This window comes from Nicotiana tabacum, chromosome 7, assembly GCF_000715075.1.
Source record: "Nicotiana tabacum cultivar K326 chromosome 7, ASM71507v2, whole genome shotgun sequence".
NCBI lineage: Eukaryota > Viridiplantae > Streptophyta > Magnoliopsida > Solanales > Solanaceae > Nicotiana > Nicotiana tabacum.
The window spans coordinates 144,395,752-144,412,798 of record NC_134086.1 but is presented as its reverse complement, the minus strand read 5'-3'; the positions used below and the strand labels follow the sequence as shown (position 1 = coordinate 144,412,798).

Genomic DNA, 17,047 nt, shown 5'->3' with positions numbered 1-17,047 from the left:
TCAATTGATGTTAATCATTTTAAGTAAGACAAAATAATTTTATAATTTATAGTTCTTAAATACTCCTATAGTCCTATTTCATAAGATTTTATAATTATAAAAACATATTTTTAGGGTATAATAAAGTTAAATTATTTCAAATTTAAATATATAGTAAATGAAGTATACTTTTTTTTAAATAAATAAATAATATCGTATAAAATGAGAAGAAAAGTAGAAAATAAAGACTCCTATTAACAGATGGGTCTTTACCAAGGTCAAAATAACCGATCGAGCAGAATAAGTTAGATAGTAGTTTTGAAGTTGTACGCATCACCATTTACGCTACCTGTCCAAGTCCTTCAGCAAACCCTCTGAAGTAATTTTGCTACTCATCTTTCTGCGGCACCTCTTACTTGTAGCCACAACAGAGATATCCTACATGCATGCTGAACCTGAATGACAATACACTCTTTAAAAATCTGTCTTCTTCGTCCTCGTCATTGATGCTGTGATCGAGTGAGATTAATAATCCAGAAACTAATGCCGATTTACGGTTGAAAATTGATATACATTATTGTAGAAAATCTCTATATTAATTAACTAGCTATAGCCTTAATTTAATGTAATTAAATGTTGCAGCATAATTTAATTTGAGGAGTAAAAGATTTTTTTAGGAATACGTATATAGGATAAGTTTTATAGTGTGCTCGCACAACTGACATTATATTAGTTCTATTTTTATCTCACAAATTTGTGGATCAATATCTTAAACTTTTGGGTTCACAAAAAGCTGGGTCCACAAAATTACGAGACAAAAAAGAAGCTTCACACAACTAGCGTCAGTTGTGTGAAACACAAAATAAAATTTTTCACGTACATAGATATAATTTTGAAAAAACAAAATTAATTTTTTTCTTATTATATAAATGGACGCTTATATAAAAAGGCAAAATGATTTCTATTTGGATACTATAAATTTTCGATAAAAGAGATTCAATAGAAACATAGCTTTCTTATTGGTTGTTTGTGCATCTAAATTGAATGCTAACTTAGGTGTTTGTTTAGTTTCATTCGGCGGGAAACTACTTTTAATTAAAACCGACACTGTTACTAAAGAAAAGCCAAAAGCTGGTTCCCAAGACAATTGTCCCTTTGAAATTTTTGGGCGTTTTTGAGTTTGCTTCTGTAACTGTAAGCTAAACAAAAGCTGTAGGATTATTAATTGCTTTTGAATACCTGACGCAACTGTTCATTAATTGCACAACCTTCAACCTTCAGCTATATGCCTATATCCCAGTACCAGCCATATTCATATGAGACACAAGTATCCAACGTAAGACAAAACTAAAAGCTAGCTAGCTGCTACCTTCGGTTTTCCAACTTATATAGTAATACAAAAGCATGTAGAACAACAACCCATTTTCCAGAACAATAGAAACGTTACTGAGAACAAGTTCTCTACATTAATGGCGTCCATAAGATGGAGAAAACCGAGTCTGAAACCGATTCAAACTAAGACAAAATTAGCCATGGAAGCAGCTGAAGAAGAGCCATTGAGTCCATCAGCAAGGTTATTTCACGAGCCCAACTTCAACGTTCATGTTATAGCTATAATGGGCAGCAAATCAAGAATCAATCCTCAAGTTATCAAAGAGAAATTGGTCCATACTTTGCTTAAGCATCCTCGTTTCTCCAGCCTCCAGGTACCAAAAATGGCCAACATTTTAATGATCTTTTTGCAAGATGTACCTAACGTACATTTTTAGCTTAAACAATTCATATATATACAAGTAAAAAGATTCTGGAAATATATTCATTTTAAGTTCACATCTATTATCATGATAGAAAATTTCTGTAGTAGTTCTATAAGGTAATAGTAATCTTTAAAATAAAATAAAAAGATTCGACGCAGTTCAACAAAATCTATCTAAGATGAACAAGATGGAAAAGTTTTTCAAATTTGATCGGTAAAAATTCAAGTCTTATATTTTTGCATGTATGTATATATATATATATATATATATATATATATATATGGTACAACAAAAAGGGGGCTACGTGTTAGGCCCGACGAATTTTGGGGCCTAAAGCCAAATTTTATGAGGGGCCTTAACTTTTTTTATTTTTTTAATTATTTATTTGAAGTCTATATTTTAGCTTTTCTTATATACAAAGTTATTAATAATTTTCTTATAATCAATAACTCCTAATAAGTATTTCTCAATTGACAATATAACTAATCCATTTAATCTTTCTCGTGCCATTGTTGTTCTTAGATAAGATTTTATCAATTTGAATTTTGAAAACTTCTTTCCGTTGAAGCAACGGTAACATGAGTTATTAAAAACTATTCCATAAGCAATTTAATTAGGCATTTAGAAAAGAATTAAATCTTTTTTTATTAATTGTATTAATTAAACTGTTATCTTCTAATTGTACTATTTTCCTTAATACTTTTAATTCAGAAAATAAATCTAAACCATCAATATCAAATTGATTATTACGTTTTAAGGAACATTCACGATTAAGGCAATATTTTTTCAAATTTCCAACATCTAGTGACATAGTTTTTACTGCTAAATAGAAAACCAAAAATATTTTCATATGCTTCGAATTGTCCAAATCTATTTTGAAGTGAAAAAATAGTCTTGTCTATTATGTATAAAAGTAATCAACTCTAAAGGACTCTTTGAAAGATTTTGAGATTTCATTATCAATATTTGTATCAAATTGTTACTTCCTATATATCACACGTTTCTTATGAAATTCGGGTTCGATATTCATTTCAAGTGCAATTTTCTTGGTAGAAAGAAATCAAACTTTTTCACTGTACAAAACTCTTTTTTAAACTTATACATAATCTATTAGGTGTAACAAAAAATGGCCCCCCATAAATACGGGGCCTAAAGCGGTTGCTTTATTTGTAAGGGCCGCCTCTGCCTGTTAGATACAATACAAGATTAAAAGGATCCAACATGATCAAAAAATTATAATAGAGGTGGGTAACAAAGAGAATCCCCATATATACAATTACCCATTACTACTTCTATTCTATTAAAATGTACAATCATCTAACTTTGATATTAGTTTCGCCATATGTGATCTTTAAAGAAGATAACTACAACAACAATAACCCACTATAATCCCACAGGTGAGTTCTGGAAAGAAGATAGTTGCTTTTCAAAATTCTACTAAGTGGTCTACACTTTAAGTAGTTTAAAATCCGAACCTCATAAAACGAAGTAAGACCATACTATTTTATTCGAATTTATATATTTTTTTGAATATTGAAGAATAATAAAATGCAAAGAATTAATCAGAGAATTTCTCGGAAACAAATTTGTACTGTTTTAACCTTTTCTTTTCCTTTCATTTCGGGTGCAGTCGTGCACTTAGCCTGGGCTGTAGTACAAAACCTAGACAGGGGCAATGCATAAAGGCCTGAATACCAAACCATCCTTAATTTCCCTTAAAAACTGATTTAATGTTAGATACTCCCTCTGTTTAAAAAAGATTGACAATGTTTTCTTATTAGTTTTTTTTCCAAAAGGATTGATAACTTTCAATATTTCCTTAGTAGGAAACATTTATAGCCATATAAATGCTATAATAGGTTTCAGATCACAAGTTTCCAAAGTTTTATAGTTACACAAATGCTATGACTTATTTAAGAGCACATATCTCAAAAGTATCCATTTCTTTATTAAAAAGTTCAAACTATGACAATTTTTGAAGCGGAGGGAGTATTAAACTTATACGAACATAACATATAAACTATTACAGTATTTGATCTGTTAGCCAAAATTAAAAAAAAAAAAAATTTCTCGTATACAAAAATGAAATTACATTGTACAGGATAGAATAGATTTATGTATATTTTCTTCCTTATTTTTCTTTGGGTAGGAGATGTAGTAAATGATATTTTTCTTATCACCAAAAATATAAATAAATGAAATTGCAAGTACTTAAAAACAAGTCTATAGTGTACTTTGTTCCTAACAAATATGATACAAAAACACTGTAAAACAGAAAAGGGAGGATTTTCAAAAGGCAAAAACTCTTCACGTAGTATGCCTTCTAAAATTACATGTTTCATTCTTTTTAAGGTGGTGGATGAGGAAAAAAATGGTGAGATGAAATGGGTACGGACAAAGGTGGACCTAGATAAGCACATTGTGGTACCACAAGTTGATGAACAAAAGCTGAAGGAATCACCAGACAAATTCGTGGAGAATTATATTCACAACCTTAGCAAAACCACACTTGACAAGTCGAAACCTATGTGGGATCTCCATCTTCTCAACGTCAAAACATCCGATGCTGAGGCTGTTGGCGTCTTTCGAATCCATCATTCACTTGGAGATGGCACCTCTCTTATTTCCCTTCTGCTCGCTTGTACTCGCCAAACTGCTCATCCAGATAAAATTCCAACTATTCCTGGAAATAAGAAAAGGCCTAACAATTCTTCAGAGTATACGACTAAAGGATTATGGCAATATTTTGCAAAAGTTTGGTCATTTATGAGATTGTTTTGGAATACAATAGTGGATGTGTTGATGTTTATGGCCACGACTATGTTTTTGAAGGACACAAGTACGCCAATTAAGGGTAAGCCCGGTTCTGAGTTTAATCCTAGGCGATTTGTGTACAGGACAGTAAGTCTTGACGATTTGAAGTTGGTGAAAAATGCATTGAATATGGTACGTATCTATATACTTTGTCCAAACAAATGCTATATATGTTATGGCAACTTCAATTCTTTCTTTCTCTTCAGTTTTGCATTAGGAACAAAATGCAGATTGTTTATATATTTTGATGTTTTTGAACTTTGTTATTTCTTGCACAGACAATAAATGATGTCGCTCTGGGAGCAACACAAGCTGGTTTATCTGTATATCTCAATAGGAGATTTGGTAAGTTTCTGCCTCGTGTGTTATGATACATCGTTTTTATGATTTATCACCCTTGTTTTTGTTTTTAAGTAGAGTCATTAAATCATAACTACCGTAACCATAAACCAGAGGAAATGTCGAATTTCTTTTCTTTTATACACTTGAAAGAATTTTCATAATATAAGGTCATCTAATGATAACTAAACTACAAGTAACTGCCCATAACAAGTTTGAATTAGTTCTCCGAAAAATAAGGTAGATAACCTGTTATAACAAGTAAAATTACACATGTGGTACATAAATACCTCTATCTTCTTTACAATATTGTCAGTGTTAATAAGTTAAATCCAAAAAGAATTAGAAACAGTTCATGGCAGACTGGCAGTAATCTTTTATGCGAAATTTGGCAGGTGTGAGCAAGAAAGACAAGAGAGCAACAGAGAAAAACAATAATCTCCCCAAGAATATTAGACTCAGATCAACTCTTCTTGTAAACCTAAGACCGTCAACTGGGATTCAGGTGATTGCATCCATTCCGACTTCTTGTTCCTAGCTTATACTTCAACCCAAGTTGTTGACATTCTTTTCGTGTTTAACATATACATATATAGGCTTTAGCTGATATGATGGACAAGGACACTGAGGTAAAGTGGGGGAATTCGATTGGCTTTGTTCTTCTACCCTTTAAAATTTCATTACGAGATGACCCCTTAGATTATATCAGAGAAGCTAAGGCAACCATTGATCGTAAGAAAAACTCTCTTGAAGCTATCTACACATTTTCCATTTCAGAGTTAGCACTCAGATTTTTTGGGATAAAGGTAATAGCATCTCACTACCAATAGTCGATCATATATATCTTAATTCTTGATCTACATATAAGATATGTGTTATCAAAATGACTGTTATTGCAAGATTTGACCCCTTTTTATACTATAATATTTTTTAAATTTCAGACATCAAGCTCAATATCGCATAGAATTATCACCAATACAACAATGTGTTTCTCCAATTTGGTCGGTCCCCAAGAAGAAATTGGCTTCTATGGGCACCCTATGGCTTACCTTGCACCTAGTTCTTATGGGCAACCTCACGTAAGTATTACTCATACTAATTTCAAGTTATTGCTTTCCCTTTTCGGTTTCATGTTCCATAAGCAAACTGTGTCGGGTAAGGTCTTTTCCTTGCAAAATTTTACTAATTTTCTTGACCAAGTCGTATTGATTTATTGGGTAATTTAGGAAAAATAGATTAGTAATAAGGTGTACTTTAGTGGTTATGTTTATATCTTTACATCATTTCCCCGAATTTGAATTTCAGGCTTTGATGATTAATTTTCAAAGCTATACAAACAAGATGACAATAGTTCTATCAGTAGACGAAAGCGTGATTCCTGATCCATATCAATTGCTGGACGATCTTGAACAATCTCTCAAGCTTATCAAGGACGCTGTGGTAGAGAGAGGATTTTGCCATGAATAAAATGTATTTGACAAGATATATCATCATATTTTTAGTTTACACTTCTAGTTTTATGGCTCAAACGTTATGGTTCATTTTTTGTTCTTGTTAGGAAGCATCTTGTTGATAATAAAACAAGTGTTATTCCTTCATCAACTACTACTACAAATGTTAACTGCTTGGCATAACTACACGTATGAACCATTAGCCCCTATAATATGCACTTGGATTTAGGGATTTTAAACTGAGTAGTTTTTTAAATTATAACAATAGTATGAATATATAGAAGATTCATACAACTGATCTCTACTTGTGATTAAAACGTGATTGCTTGCTTGATTGAAGAAAGTTACAGTGGGATGTCCATAACATGTTGGGGCAAGGGATGCCAATGGATGGCCCGACCAAGAAGCTTCTTCTACCGGACCGACTACATTTGAAAAGACTAGTGTTGTTTGAGATGGAAGTCTTTTTGCAAGTGTTGTCACACCCTATGTGCCATGCCAATTAAGCAAAATATTAGTTACATCTAGATTATAACGACAACTAAAAGGAACAAAAAAATAAACATCTCGATTTTGTTGATAATTTAAATGTGTAAAGAGAAATAATGAAGTACCTTAAAACCAAAGAACTTGAGGATAAGCTGTAAAACATAAAATGCGCACTGAGACGCAAGAGAATGCTTTATTCGATCCATTGTTGTCTTAGCTTTGCGGACATAATCGAGAGGATTCTCTAATGGCGCTATATTTAAGGGAATTATGACAAAGGCAAAACAATTTTCTTGTATCACTACTGCATTCTTCTCAATCATTTCAGATATTGCCTGTCATATGGTCAGATGAACTTAATTGATTAGGCACATAGAGTCTGGAATTTTACATTGCAGTAGCAGAATTATCAATCTACATCAATATTTTAACCCTAAAAACAATCTTGGAAGATTATAATGTTAAGTGTGTAGATAAAGAAATAGTCACTTGGTCTCCTAAAGCTGGTCGCAGATTCACTAGAGTAGTGGCTCTGCATCTCCTTCGTTCTAGCAAAAACTTCCTCTTGCCTTCAACTTCTACTGTCATGTTATGAAGAAACAATAATTACAGAAAGTTGACTTTCATGGTTAAAAGCGTTTTAACCCCCTCATTTTCCAAAAGAAATCGGAGTCCGAATAGGATCTCGATTATAATCACCTTAAATTTCTAGATTATTAGTATACCCTCCCCCCCCACCCCAAACAAAAAAAAAAAAAAACTTTACGTTATTAGACATAACCATCACTTTCAACCGTACTTCCTTAGCCCAAAACAAAAAAGAAAAAAATATTTTCATAGAGCAAAAGTGCCCTTATGACTCTGACCTAGCATGATTTGTAGGTTTAGGCATAATCTTTCATGACCTGTATTTTCCCCGCTCGGGAGTTGTGATGAAGCCTATTAATGAAAGCTAGTCAAGTCAACTATTAAGAGTTTAACATATTAATAATTAACCGAAACAGATGTCACACCTCCTTTTTACTACACACCCCCATAAAAGGGGTATATAAGGGAGTTTTTTCCAACTTAAAGTGACAATCAAAACGGGATTTATTTATTTAAAGATTCAGAGTCGCCACTTGGGATGATTTTATGGTGTCCCAAGTCACCGGTTCAAATCCCGAATCGAGGAAAAGATTGACTCTGTATTACATTCTGCGAACCAAAAATCCGGGTAAGGAATTCTGTTAACCCGGGAGAAGGTGTTAGGTATTCCTGAGTTCCGTGGTTCAAGCACGGTTGCTCAACTGTTACAATTGGCCTATTATCTGATTTTAATACATGTTTTAACCTATGTGCAATTTTAACTTTTTAACCGCTTTATTTAATTTTAAGGAAAAATTACAACGTCATTTAAAATACGTCTTGAACGACGTTATATAAATGCACCCATGGCTCTCTACATATTCTATCTAACATTGTTGAGATTTGAATTTGGGTCACATAAATGCGCACCCGAGTTTAGGAAGGTAAATTATTAAATAGCGCGCCTAAAGCAGCTACGCATTTTAATTATTTTCCTAATCTTTGAGATTGTTGTGATACCAAATTTATGGTCAAGATATTATTGGGGAGCAAATAGGTCAGCTAACATAATATATTACTTGACCTAAATTCCTTATGGTCCAAAATCCACCTTATGGAACATGCTTATTCCTTGCAAATAAAAACAACTCCAATTTTTTTATCTACCCAATTAAAAACATTTATTCAATAACCCAAGACTACATGCATCACAATCGAAATAAAAACTAATTAAAACAATTTAAATGAAAACTAAGACATGCTACTCAAACAACGTGGAATCACAAATCAATCAACACGCGCATCGAGCTATCATAACACAACAAAATAAGAACGGAAATTAAGAAATGGACCTTTTATTGATGAACCAAGCTGAAAATTGTAAATCAATCGGGCTAAACAAAACCACAATCCTTAGACCGAAATACCGAAATTGCAAACCGAAACCTCGTATCGGCACTGGAAACTCGAACACGGACCGAATTGTTCACTGGACATTTCGTCCAGCAATGTCATTAGCCGCCGACCTCCTCTCCTCCAATGTCATTAATTACTTTCTGACTTCAAGATTAGAATATCAAGACTTTTACTACTGTCAGTTCAATTAAGAGTGGTCACGTTCTTATTAGACTTGGGTCAATTGACAATATTCAACTTAACAAACATTTGGAGTTACGCCAGATGGTCCAACGATTTTGCTTCTGAGTTCTTGCTGTTTGACTTCGGACTACTGAGTTCTTGCTATTTGACTTTGGACAGCTGCCATGTGAAGGTCCTGGCAGAGAAGAGTGGTCGATTTTTGTGAAGGCAGGTGATGAAGAAACAATGGCTGCCCTCTTTAGTGTAGTCTAGGTCTAGGAATTGAAAAACTTGGGGTAGGGTTTCTATAATTGAGTATTTTATATAGAAGTGGGAAAGGATGATGGCCATTGGATTAGGAGGAAATAGAAGGCAATGATTAAATCTTGCACTTAAATGGGCTAATGAGTTGGGAAGAATGGGCTAAGGGTAATTGGGTTGGACCATGTCTTTTTTTTTGTGTTTTAATTTTGGGCTAAGAAGACTCCAAAAATTATTAATTAAAACCATAGCTAAATTTTCTTAATATAAGGTAACTATACTACATGATGCAAAAATAAATTCTAATTAATTAAACTAAACTATATTAAAACATGAAACTATTACATATTTTTTGTATTTTCAAGATTATATAAAGATAAAATTAAGGTACTATTTTTTTGTATATTTTTTTTACTTTATGAAAGGTACATAAAATAAAAATATTTTTTTGTAATTTTCATTTCCTTGTAGTAAAATAAAGTAAAAGAGTAAAAATGAGTTGAAATAGCTATATTGGGCCTAAATTAATTATTTACGTGCTAAAATATGAAAAATCTTGGGGAGGGTCAAAAATCACATGTCTATAGCTGCCCCTCTTTGACTGGAAACGCGAAGAATTTTCAGACAAAGAACGACTAGACAAGGTTTTTTGACCTGACCCTTATTTGGAGAGACTAAACTAAGAGGAAAGAGAATGTGACCGAGCCCTGGTACCTGAGCTGCCTACATATCCTTGGCTATAAAAGAATCAGGCCACGTGTTGTTCAGAGGTGAGTGAGATAATGGAGTATGCCGAGGTGGAGAGCCGGTCGAGGTGCCGTTCTGCCGAGGTTCCGGTCCGCGGTCCTGATGTTACATAAAAAATCAAAACATGAAAAATACTAGCTAAACCTATCAACTACGAGTTACAAGATTCCTATCTATAAGTCTTCTGAAGCTTGATCTTGAGTCTTGAATGGTTCTTCATGCAGACTTTAGATTTGAACCTTGACGCTTATTAGTTGCAGTTGCTAGCTCGTTCTTCTAAAGCTTTTTGGATCAAGACCGGACATGTAGTGCTTGTTACTTCCACCATGTCTTAAGCAGTTTACATCTTCCATCAACTTCTGCATTTGGATTCACTTCTTGCCTTTCTCTTTTTTTCTTTATTATGACTAACTTCTGTTGATCACCTCCGACTGTTGACTCGCATTCTTGCCACGAGCTTCTTTTGTTGCTGACTTGAATTGTAATCTGAGATGCTTTCCTTTTCTCCAGGTGGATGCCTGATTGCTGAGCTAGAATTATATTCCCGTGCTCTCCAGGTGGGCGCCTGACTGCTGAACATGAATTGTATTCCCGTGCTCTCCAGGTGGGCGTCTGACTGCTGAAACTTGATTTGTATTCCCTTGCTCTCCAGGTGGGCGCCTGATTGCTGAAACTTGATTTGTATTCCCTTGCTCTCCAGGTGGGCGCCTGATTGCTGAAACTTGAATTGTATTCCCTTACTCTCCAGGTGGGCGCCTGATTTCAACAAAATAGACAAAAACAAAGAAAAATTTCTACCCCAGTTTGGTAGCTGGTCACATATGTGAGTGTAAACTGAATCATGTTACCAAATATCAATAAGAACTTGAAAGCTGAAACTTGAACTGTACTCCCTTGCTCTCTAGGTGGGTGCTTGATTGCTGAACTTGAATTGTATTTCCTTGCTCTCCAGGTGGGTGCCTGATTGTTGAACTTGAATGTATTCCCTTGCTCTCTAGGTGGGCGCCTGATTGCTAAGCTTGAATGTATTCCCTGCTCTCTAGGCGGGCTCCTGATTGCTGAACTTGAAATGTATTCCCTGCTCTCTAGGAGGGCTCCTGACTGCTGACTTGAAATGTATTCCCTACTCTCCAGGCGGGCTCCTGACTGCTGACTTGAAATGTATTCCCTGCTCTCCAGGTGGGCTCCTGACTGCTGACTTGAAATGTATTCCTTGCTCTCCAGGTGGGCTCCTGACTGCTGACTTGAAATGTATTCCCTACTCTCCAGGCGGGCTCCTGACTGCTGAACTTGAATGTATCTCCAGGCGGGCTCCTGACTGCTACACTTGAAATGTATTCCCTACTATTCAGGCGGGCTCCTGATTGCTGAACTTGAAATGTATTCCTTGCTCTCCAGGCGGGCTCCTGACTGCTAGACTTGAATGTATTCCCTGCTCTCCAGGCGGGCTCCTGACTGCTGACTTGAAATGTATTCCCTGCTCTCTAGGCGGGCTCCTGACTGCTGACTTGAAATGTATTCCCTGCTCTCCAGGCGGGCTCCTGACTACTGACTTGAATGTATTCCCTGCTCTCCCTGACTACTGACTTGAATGTATTCCCTGCTCTCCAGGCGGGCTCCTGACTGCTGATTTGAAATGTATTCCTTACTCTCCAGGCGGGCTCCTGACTGCTGAACTTGAATGTATTCCCATGCTCTCCAGGCGGGCTCCTGACTGCTACACTTGAAATGTATTCCCTGCTCTTCAGGCGGGCTCCTGACTGCTGACTTGAAATGTATTCCTTACTCTCCAGGCGGGCTCCTGACTTCAACAAAATAGACAAAAACAAGAAAATTTGTCTGCCCCAGTTTGGTGGCTGGGCTCATATGTGAGTGTTAAACTGAACAATGTTACAAAATATTCGTAAGAATTTGAAAGCTAAATCCCGTTATCCGGGTGGGTCCTGACAACTCTCAATTAAACGACCATTATAAATCTAAGTTATATCTTCTAAAGGTGTGACTTCCGCTAAATCTTGTTATCTAAGAGGGATCTTAAAGCTACATCCCATTATCCAGGAGGGTCCTGAAGATCACAAGTCAAGTTTTATCTTAAGAGCGACAATTTTACGGCTAAATTATACTACCCTACAGCAGAACTTACGCTAAATCTTGTTATCTAATGGAAATCCTAAAGCTAAGTCCCATTATTCAGGAGGGTCCTGAAAACTCCTAATTGAATCCTATCTTAAACATACAAACTTTGAAGCCAACTTATATTCCTTTGGGGTACATTTATGCTAGATTATGCTACTCATGATTGTTTCGAATTTTAAACTAGGTCCTATTTTCTAGGAGGGTCCTGAAAGTTTACGGTCAAACCTGTCTGGTGCTTGCTTTTCCTTGCGAAGGGTTTCTCCGAAACAAACGAAATTTTCTGCCCCTGTTTCAATCAAAGAAAAATCTTGTCAGTTTAAAATGTGGAGGTTGGTTTGTGGCCTTGACTTTGAGGGCGATTACTCCTTCACTTCCCATGATAACTGATTTCCACTCGAGTACCTTGCTTGTTTATGGACTAACCACTTTCTTTGTCGTCCTTATCACAGAAAATACCTCTTCTTTGTTTAGACCCAATATCCTCTATCTGTTGCCTTGCTCATGAACCGACATTTACCAAACCTTTGTGTCTCACATGAATCCCAAAGTACGTCAATTGCAACCCACTCAGTACGTATGTTGTTCTTTCTTGACTTAATCCACTAGCCTTGGCCTTGAGGTCTATTGCTCCTTCACTTGCCATGATAACTTTGATTTCTGCTTGGAAGACCTTGCTCGTCACTGGCTAACCACTTTCTTTATCAATCTTATCACAGAAAATACCTTTGATCCGTTCACCCTACACCCTCCATTTGTTGCATTGTTCATGAATTGATATATACCAAGCCTTTGTATTTCACATGAATCCCAAAGCATGTTGATTGTTACCAACTCAGTGCGCACGTTGTTCTTTCCTAACTTATGCCACTTTGATGTGCTGGCCAAATCCCGTTTGTGCAATTGGAAAGCTGGTGGCAAATTTTGAAGTCATTTCTCACTTATTTTGACCAAACAGACTCAGGAAGAGGAAGTAAACAAGACAAAAGGAACAGAGTAAAGGACAAAGGAAAGAGATGATTCCTGACAAGAAAACTACAAAGTAGAAACCAATCAGATGTGGATACCAACTCTAATGACCATGACATGCACCTGTAGCCTATTCTGTTGAGCAAGTCTGATGTTCAACTCCTGTTATACCTCTAAACCATGAAACTGGGCTTCAATGCTCCGATCATCCAATCTGATTCACAATCCTTATTCGACGTGTAGTGCCCGAAAGGTTTTCACCATCAAGGCTCTCTCATTTTGTTCTTTCTCTCAACTTACCGTCGCCTTACGGTGCCTGCGAGGGTTTTCACCAATAAGACTCTCTCATTTTTGGATTTCTCTCAGCTCCCGTGGCCCTACGGTGCCCATGCAGGTTTTTACCAATAAGATTCTCTCATTTCATTATTTTTCTGCTTGGACCAGAGTGTTGCCCCTGATATGAATTACCTCTCCTTGCTTGACTTGACATCTCTCGAAGACTGATCGGAAGGTCTTTCTTTGGACCGTAACGTGGGATTTTGGATAGAATTAAAAAAAAGGATATCAAAGGCTCAAAACAATTCACATGGGTTCAGAATTACAACTTTCGGAATCAGATTTCTTACAACAACCACAACTTCTGCCCCAATTTCTTGCTTGGGGACTTTTGGATTTTTATTTTGATGGGACCGAACCGTGAGGCTGCCTATGTATCCTTAAAAGGAATCAGGTCAAACGTAGTTCATGTCATAGGAATTGCTCTGTTGTTGTGATTTTTCTTTTCTCTTTCTCTTTTCTTTCTTCCTTTTTCTCTTTTTGTTGTTTTGTTGTTTTTTCTTTCTTCCTTTTCCTTTTTTTTAATTTTCATTTTTTCTTCTCTCCCTTTTAGTTCTATTCTTTTCTCCTTTTCCTTTACTTATCTTTCATGCTTGTTTTTCTGATCTTTGCTACTGATTCCGAAAGAGGGATATGGAAGAAAATAAACAAAGCTCAAAGGGGTAACGAAAGATAAAGTGTTTAGATAGCAGAACAAAATGCCTTCGTCATTCCAATCTTCAAAACATGCCAAGTATAAACAACACAATTAAACAAACCAAGGAAAACATTCGTAACATCTTTTGATTGTGCCAGACTTGATGACCATATCCACACATTTACCTTCTACATCTGTTACATACAAAGCACCATTGGACAACACCCTCACTCTCATTACCATGAACGACCCCTACAAATTTGGGGCAAACTTGCCGTTATCTTCACCCGATGCAGCATGATGCATTTCAATAGTGTATTTTTATGTTCTATCCGCCCCAGTTTCACACAATTCGGGCTTGAAGTGATCTCAAAATGCCTTCACTTATTTCCCTCAAATGTCCCTACATTTTCAACATTGTTTCGTTGCTCTGTGACTAAACTGATTTTTAAAACCAGGTTGAGAATTACGCATGCATGTCATGTCACTAGAGTCAATCAAGAAAAGAACTATAAGAAGAAAAGAGAATTAAATAAAAGTGACTAGAAATTACAGAAAACAGAAAATTGTATTAGACAGATGGTGAAAGGGTTTGAACAACAAAACAAACAAACTAAACTGGGGACACAAACCTAAAACAAACCTAGACAACACTAGACGGGCTACTATGACTAAACAAACTAGGCAAAATAAAAGGATAGAAGGGTTTGAGCCATAAGACAATGTCTGGATTACAACCCTGAAATAACCCGGACAACAGAAATGACAACAAAATAAACCACCAAAACTCCTCCCTGGCTAACCAAGACAGGAACGTCTTTCCAATTGCCAAGCTCGGCATCTTAGCCACTGAATTTCACATCAACATTACTAGGACCTTCACAAACTTCCATTACATTGTTATTAACAAATTGCTTTTGGGTTCCCTTTGCTGGCTCGTTCTTAAGATCAACCTCTAATAGCACTGAAAACTTTGCAGCGCATGGACCTTTGAGGATCTCAGAAGAATTTTCATATTCCTTTTCAAAACAAATCATACTCATCATATGCGTCTCATTACGAATAGGCGATGGACTTTGGCTAGTGTCTGCTGCATCTGGATTTTGCACGACAATGTCACCTGCATCAATAAACTTTTGAATTGCTTTTTTCAGATTCCAACACTTCTCTATGTCATGCCCCAGGGCATCTGAGCAATATACGCACCTTTGAGAAAAATCAAACTTCTTTGACAGAGGGTTTGACATTTTTATATGAATCGGCTTCAACATGTCCAATTGCTTCAACTTTTGGAACAAACTGGCATATGATTCTCCAATAGGGGTGAAAGCCTTTTCTTTTTTTAGCAACCTCTCATTCTTAAATGCTTGATTTGGCTGGAAACCTGATCCAGGGGGTTTTCGGTAGGCTCGTGGGGGTGGATAGGCATTTTGTGGAGCTGGGTACTGGGAAAGTGCTGTACGATTTTGGGAGTTCCGTGGAGAGAAATGACATTGGGGAGGATCATCTGGCGCATAAGTATATCCACGGGGACGATGTTGAGGCTAGAAGTATTGATCGGGAAAGCCCATCGGATCATCTTTTCTGTTTCTCTTTCTTCCACCCAAGCTTACTGGGGTGTTCTGAATGTCTTTCGAACAACTCATGATTTTGCCTGACTTGATTCCCTCTTTCACTAGCTCCCCTATTTTTAACACATCTTTGAAAGGCTTTCCCAAGGCCGGGATCAAATGACTGAAGTAGGTGGGCCCCTGGGCTTGTAGGAAAAGCTCAACCATTTCTTCTTCACCAATCGGGGTATTGACTCGAGCAGCTTGCTCCCTCCATCTGAGCCCAAACTCCCTAAAGCTTTCCTCCGGCTTCTTTTCCATTTTAGATAGGGAGGAGCGGTCTGGGATAACACCCGATCTGTATTGAAAGCACCGAACAAAATCTTGAGCCATGTAACCCAATGTAGGCCACTTACCAACATCTTGACGATTATGACATTCCAAAGCTGCCCTAGTCAGGCTCTCACTGAAGTACGCCATCAACAAATCATCTTTCTCGCCAACACTTCTCATTTCACTGCAATAATCCCTCAAATGGGATACCAGATCCCCACACCCATCATACAAGTTAAACTTTGGCACTTTAAACCCCGCAGGTAGACGAACGTCGGGGGACATAGATAATTCTTTGTAAGACATGCTACCCTGGTCTCCCATTCCTTGCTTGTTCTTTAAGGACTGTTCTATGCCTTTCAGCCTCCTAGGTATCCCATCTCGCCCCTTTCTTCCTGTGAACTTTTCATTTTCAACATGAGGCTCATCCCGTGGGCCCTGCTTGTATGAGTTGGGAATCTTGTGGGCAACCTCTGAGGGGTAATATTGGGCATCGTGAGCTTTGAGTAGGTGTTCATTGTTAGGGATGGTGGATAAGACAGGAGGGCAATTTTTAGGAAAGGTAATTGGAAGATGAGTGACAGAGCTACTAGAGTGGTTGGGAAAGCCATGATAAGTGGGTGGATCTGGAGAGTATGGGGGATCATCTGGCACTGTGACCGGTGTTTGGGTAAGGGCATCATTTAAGAAGCTAGGTGGTGGCGGGGGTGGTGCCTTCCCAGTCATCCAGGACTGATACATGTCCGCCATGTGTTGTCTTAACATTCTCACCTCTTCAACCAACCCATTGTCCTGTTTGACCAATTGCTTTTGGGCACCTGTATCAACTAACTCAGTTTTGTTGTTTTCTGCCATTGCCTTTTGACTTTATGTTGTGGAGAGGAGTTACTACTTCGAGAACCACAAACTAACCACCTTTCTTCTATAAAGATATCAAAAGGAACAAAATGGGGTCATCCCGTTAGCGTTAGGGCATTTTATAACAAAAATATCACATTGCCTGCAATGAACCTAGCAACAATTAATGGTTCTAGAATGACTTTGAGGGTCATATGGTCACTTGACATCATCCCAATCTGTCCACTTGAATCTTCTCTTTTCTTTTCT

At 36.8% G+C, this 17,047-nt stretch overlaps 1 protein-coding gene across 1 annotated transcript; it reads left to right on the top strand.

Moving 5' to 3' along the window:
* Positions 1-1,304: 1,304 nt before the first annotated feature.
* Positions 1,305-6,491, top strand: LOC107826342 (wax ester synthase/diacylglycerol acyltransferase 11-like). Its single transcript, XM_016653305.2, has 7 exons — positions 1,305-1,685; positions 4,089-4,682; positions 4,829-4,895; positions 5,285-5,394; positions 5,486-5,695; positions 5,831-5,968; positions 6,195-6,491. The coding sequence occupies exons 1-7, from the start codon at positions 1,449-1,451 to the stop codon at positions 6,354-6,356; spliced, it is 1,518 nt and encodes a 505-aa protein (XP_016508791.1). The 5' UTR covers positions 1,305-1,448; the 3' UTR covers positions 6,357-6,491.
* The last annotated feature ends 10,556 nt before the right edge of the window (positions 6,492-17,047 follow it).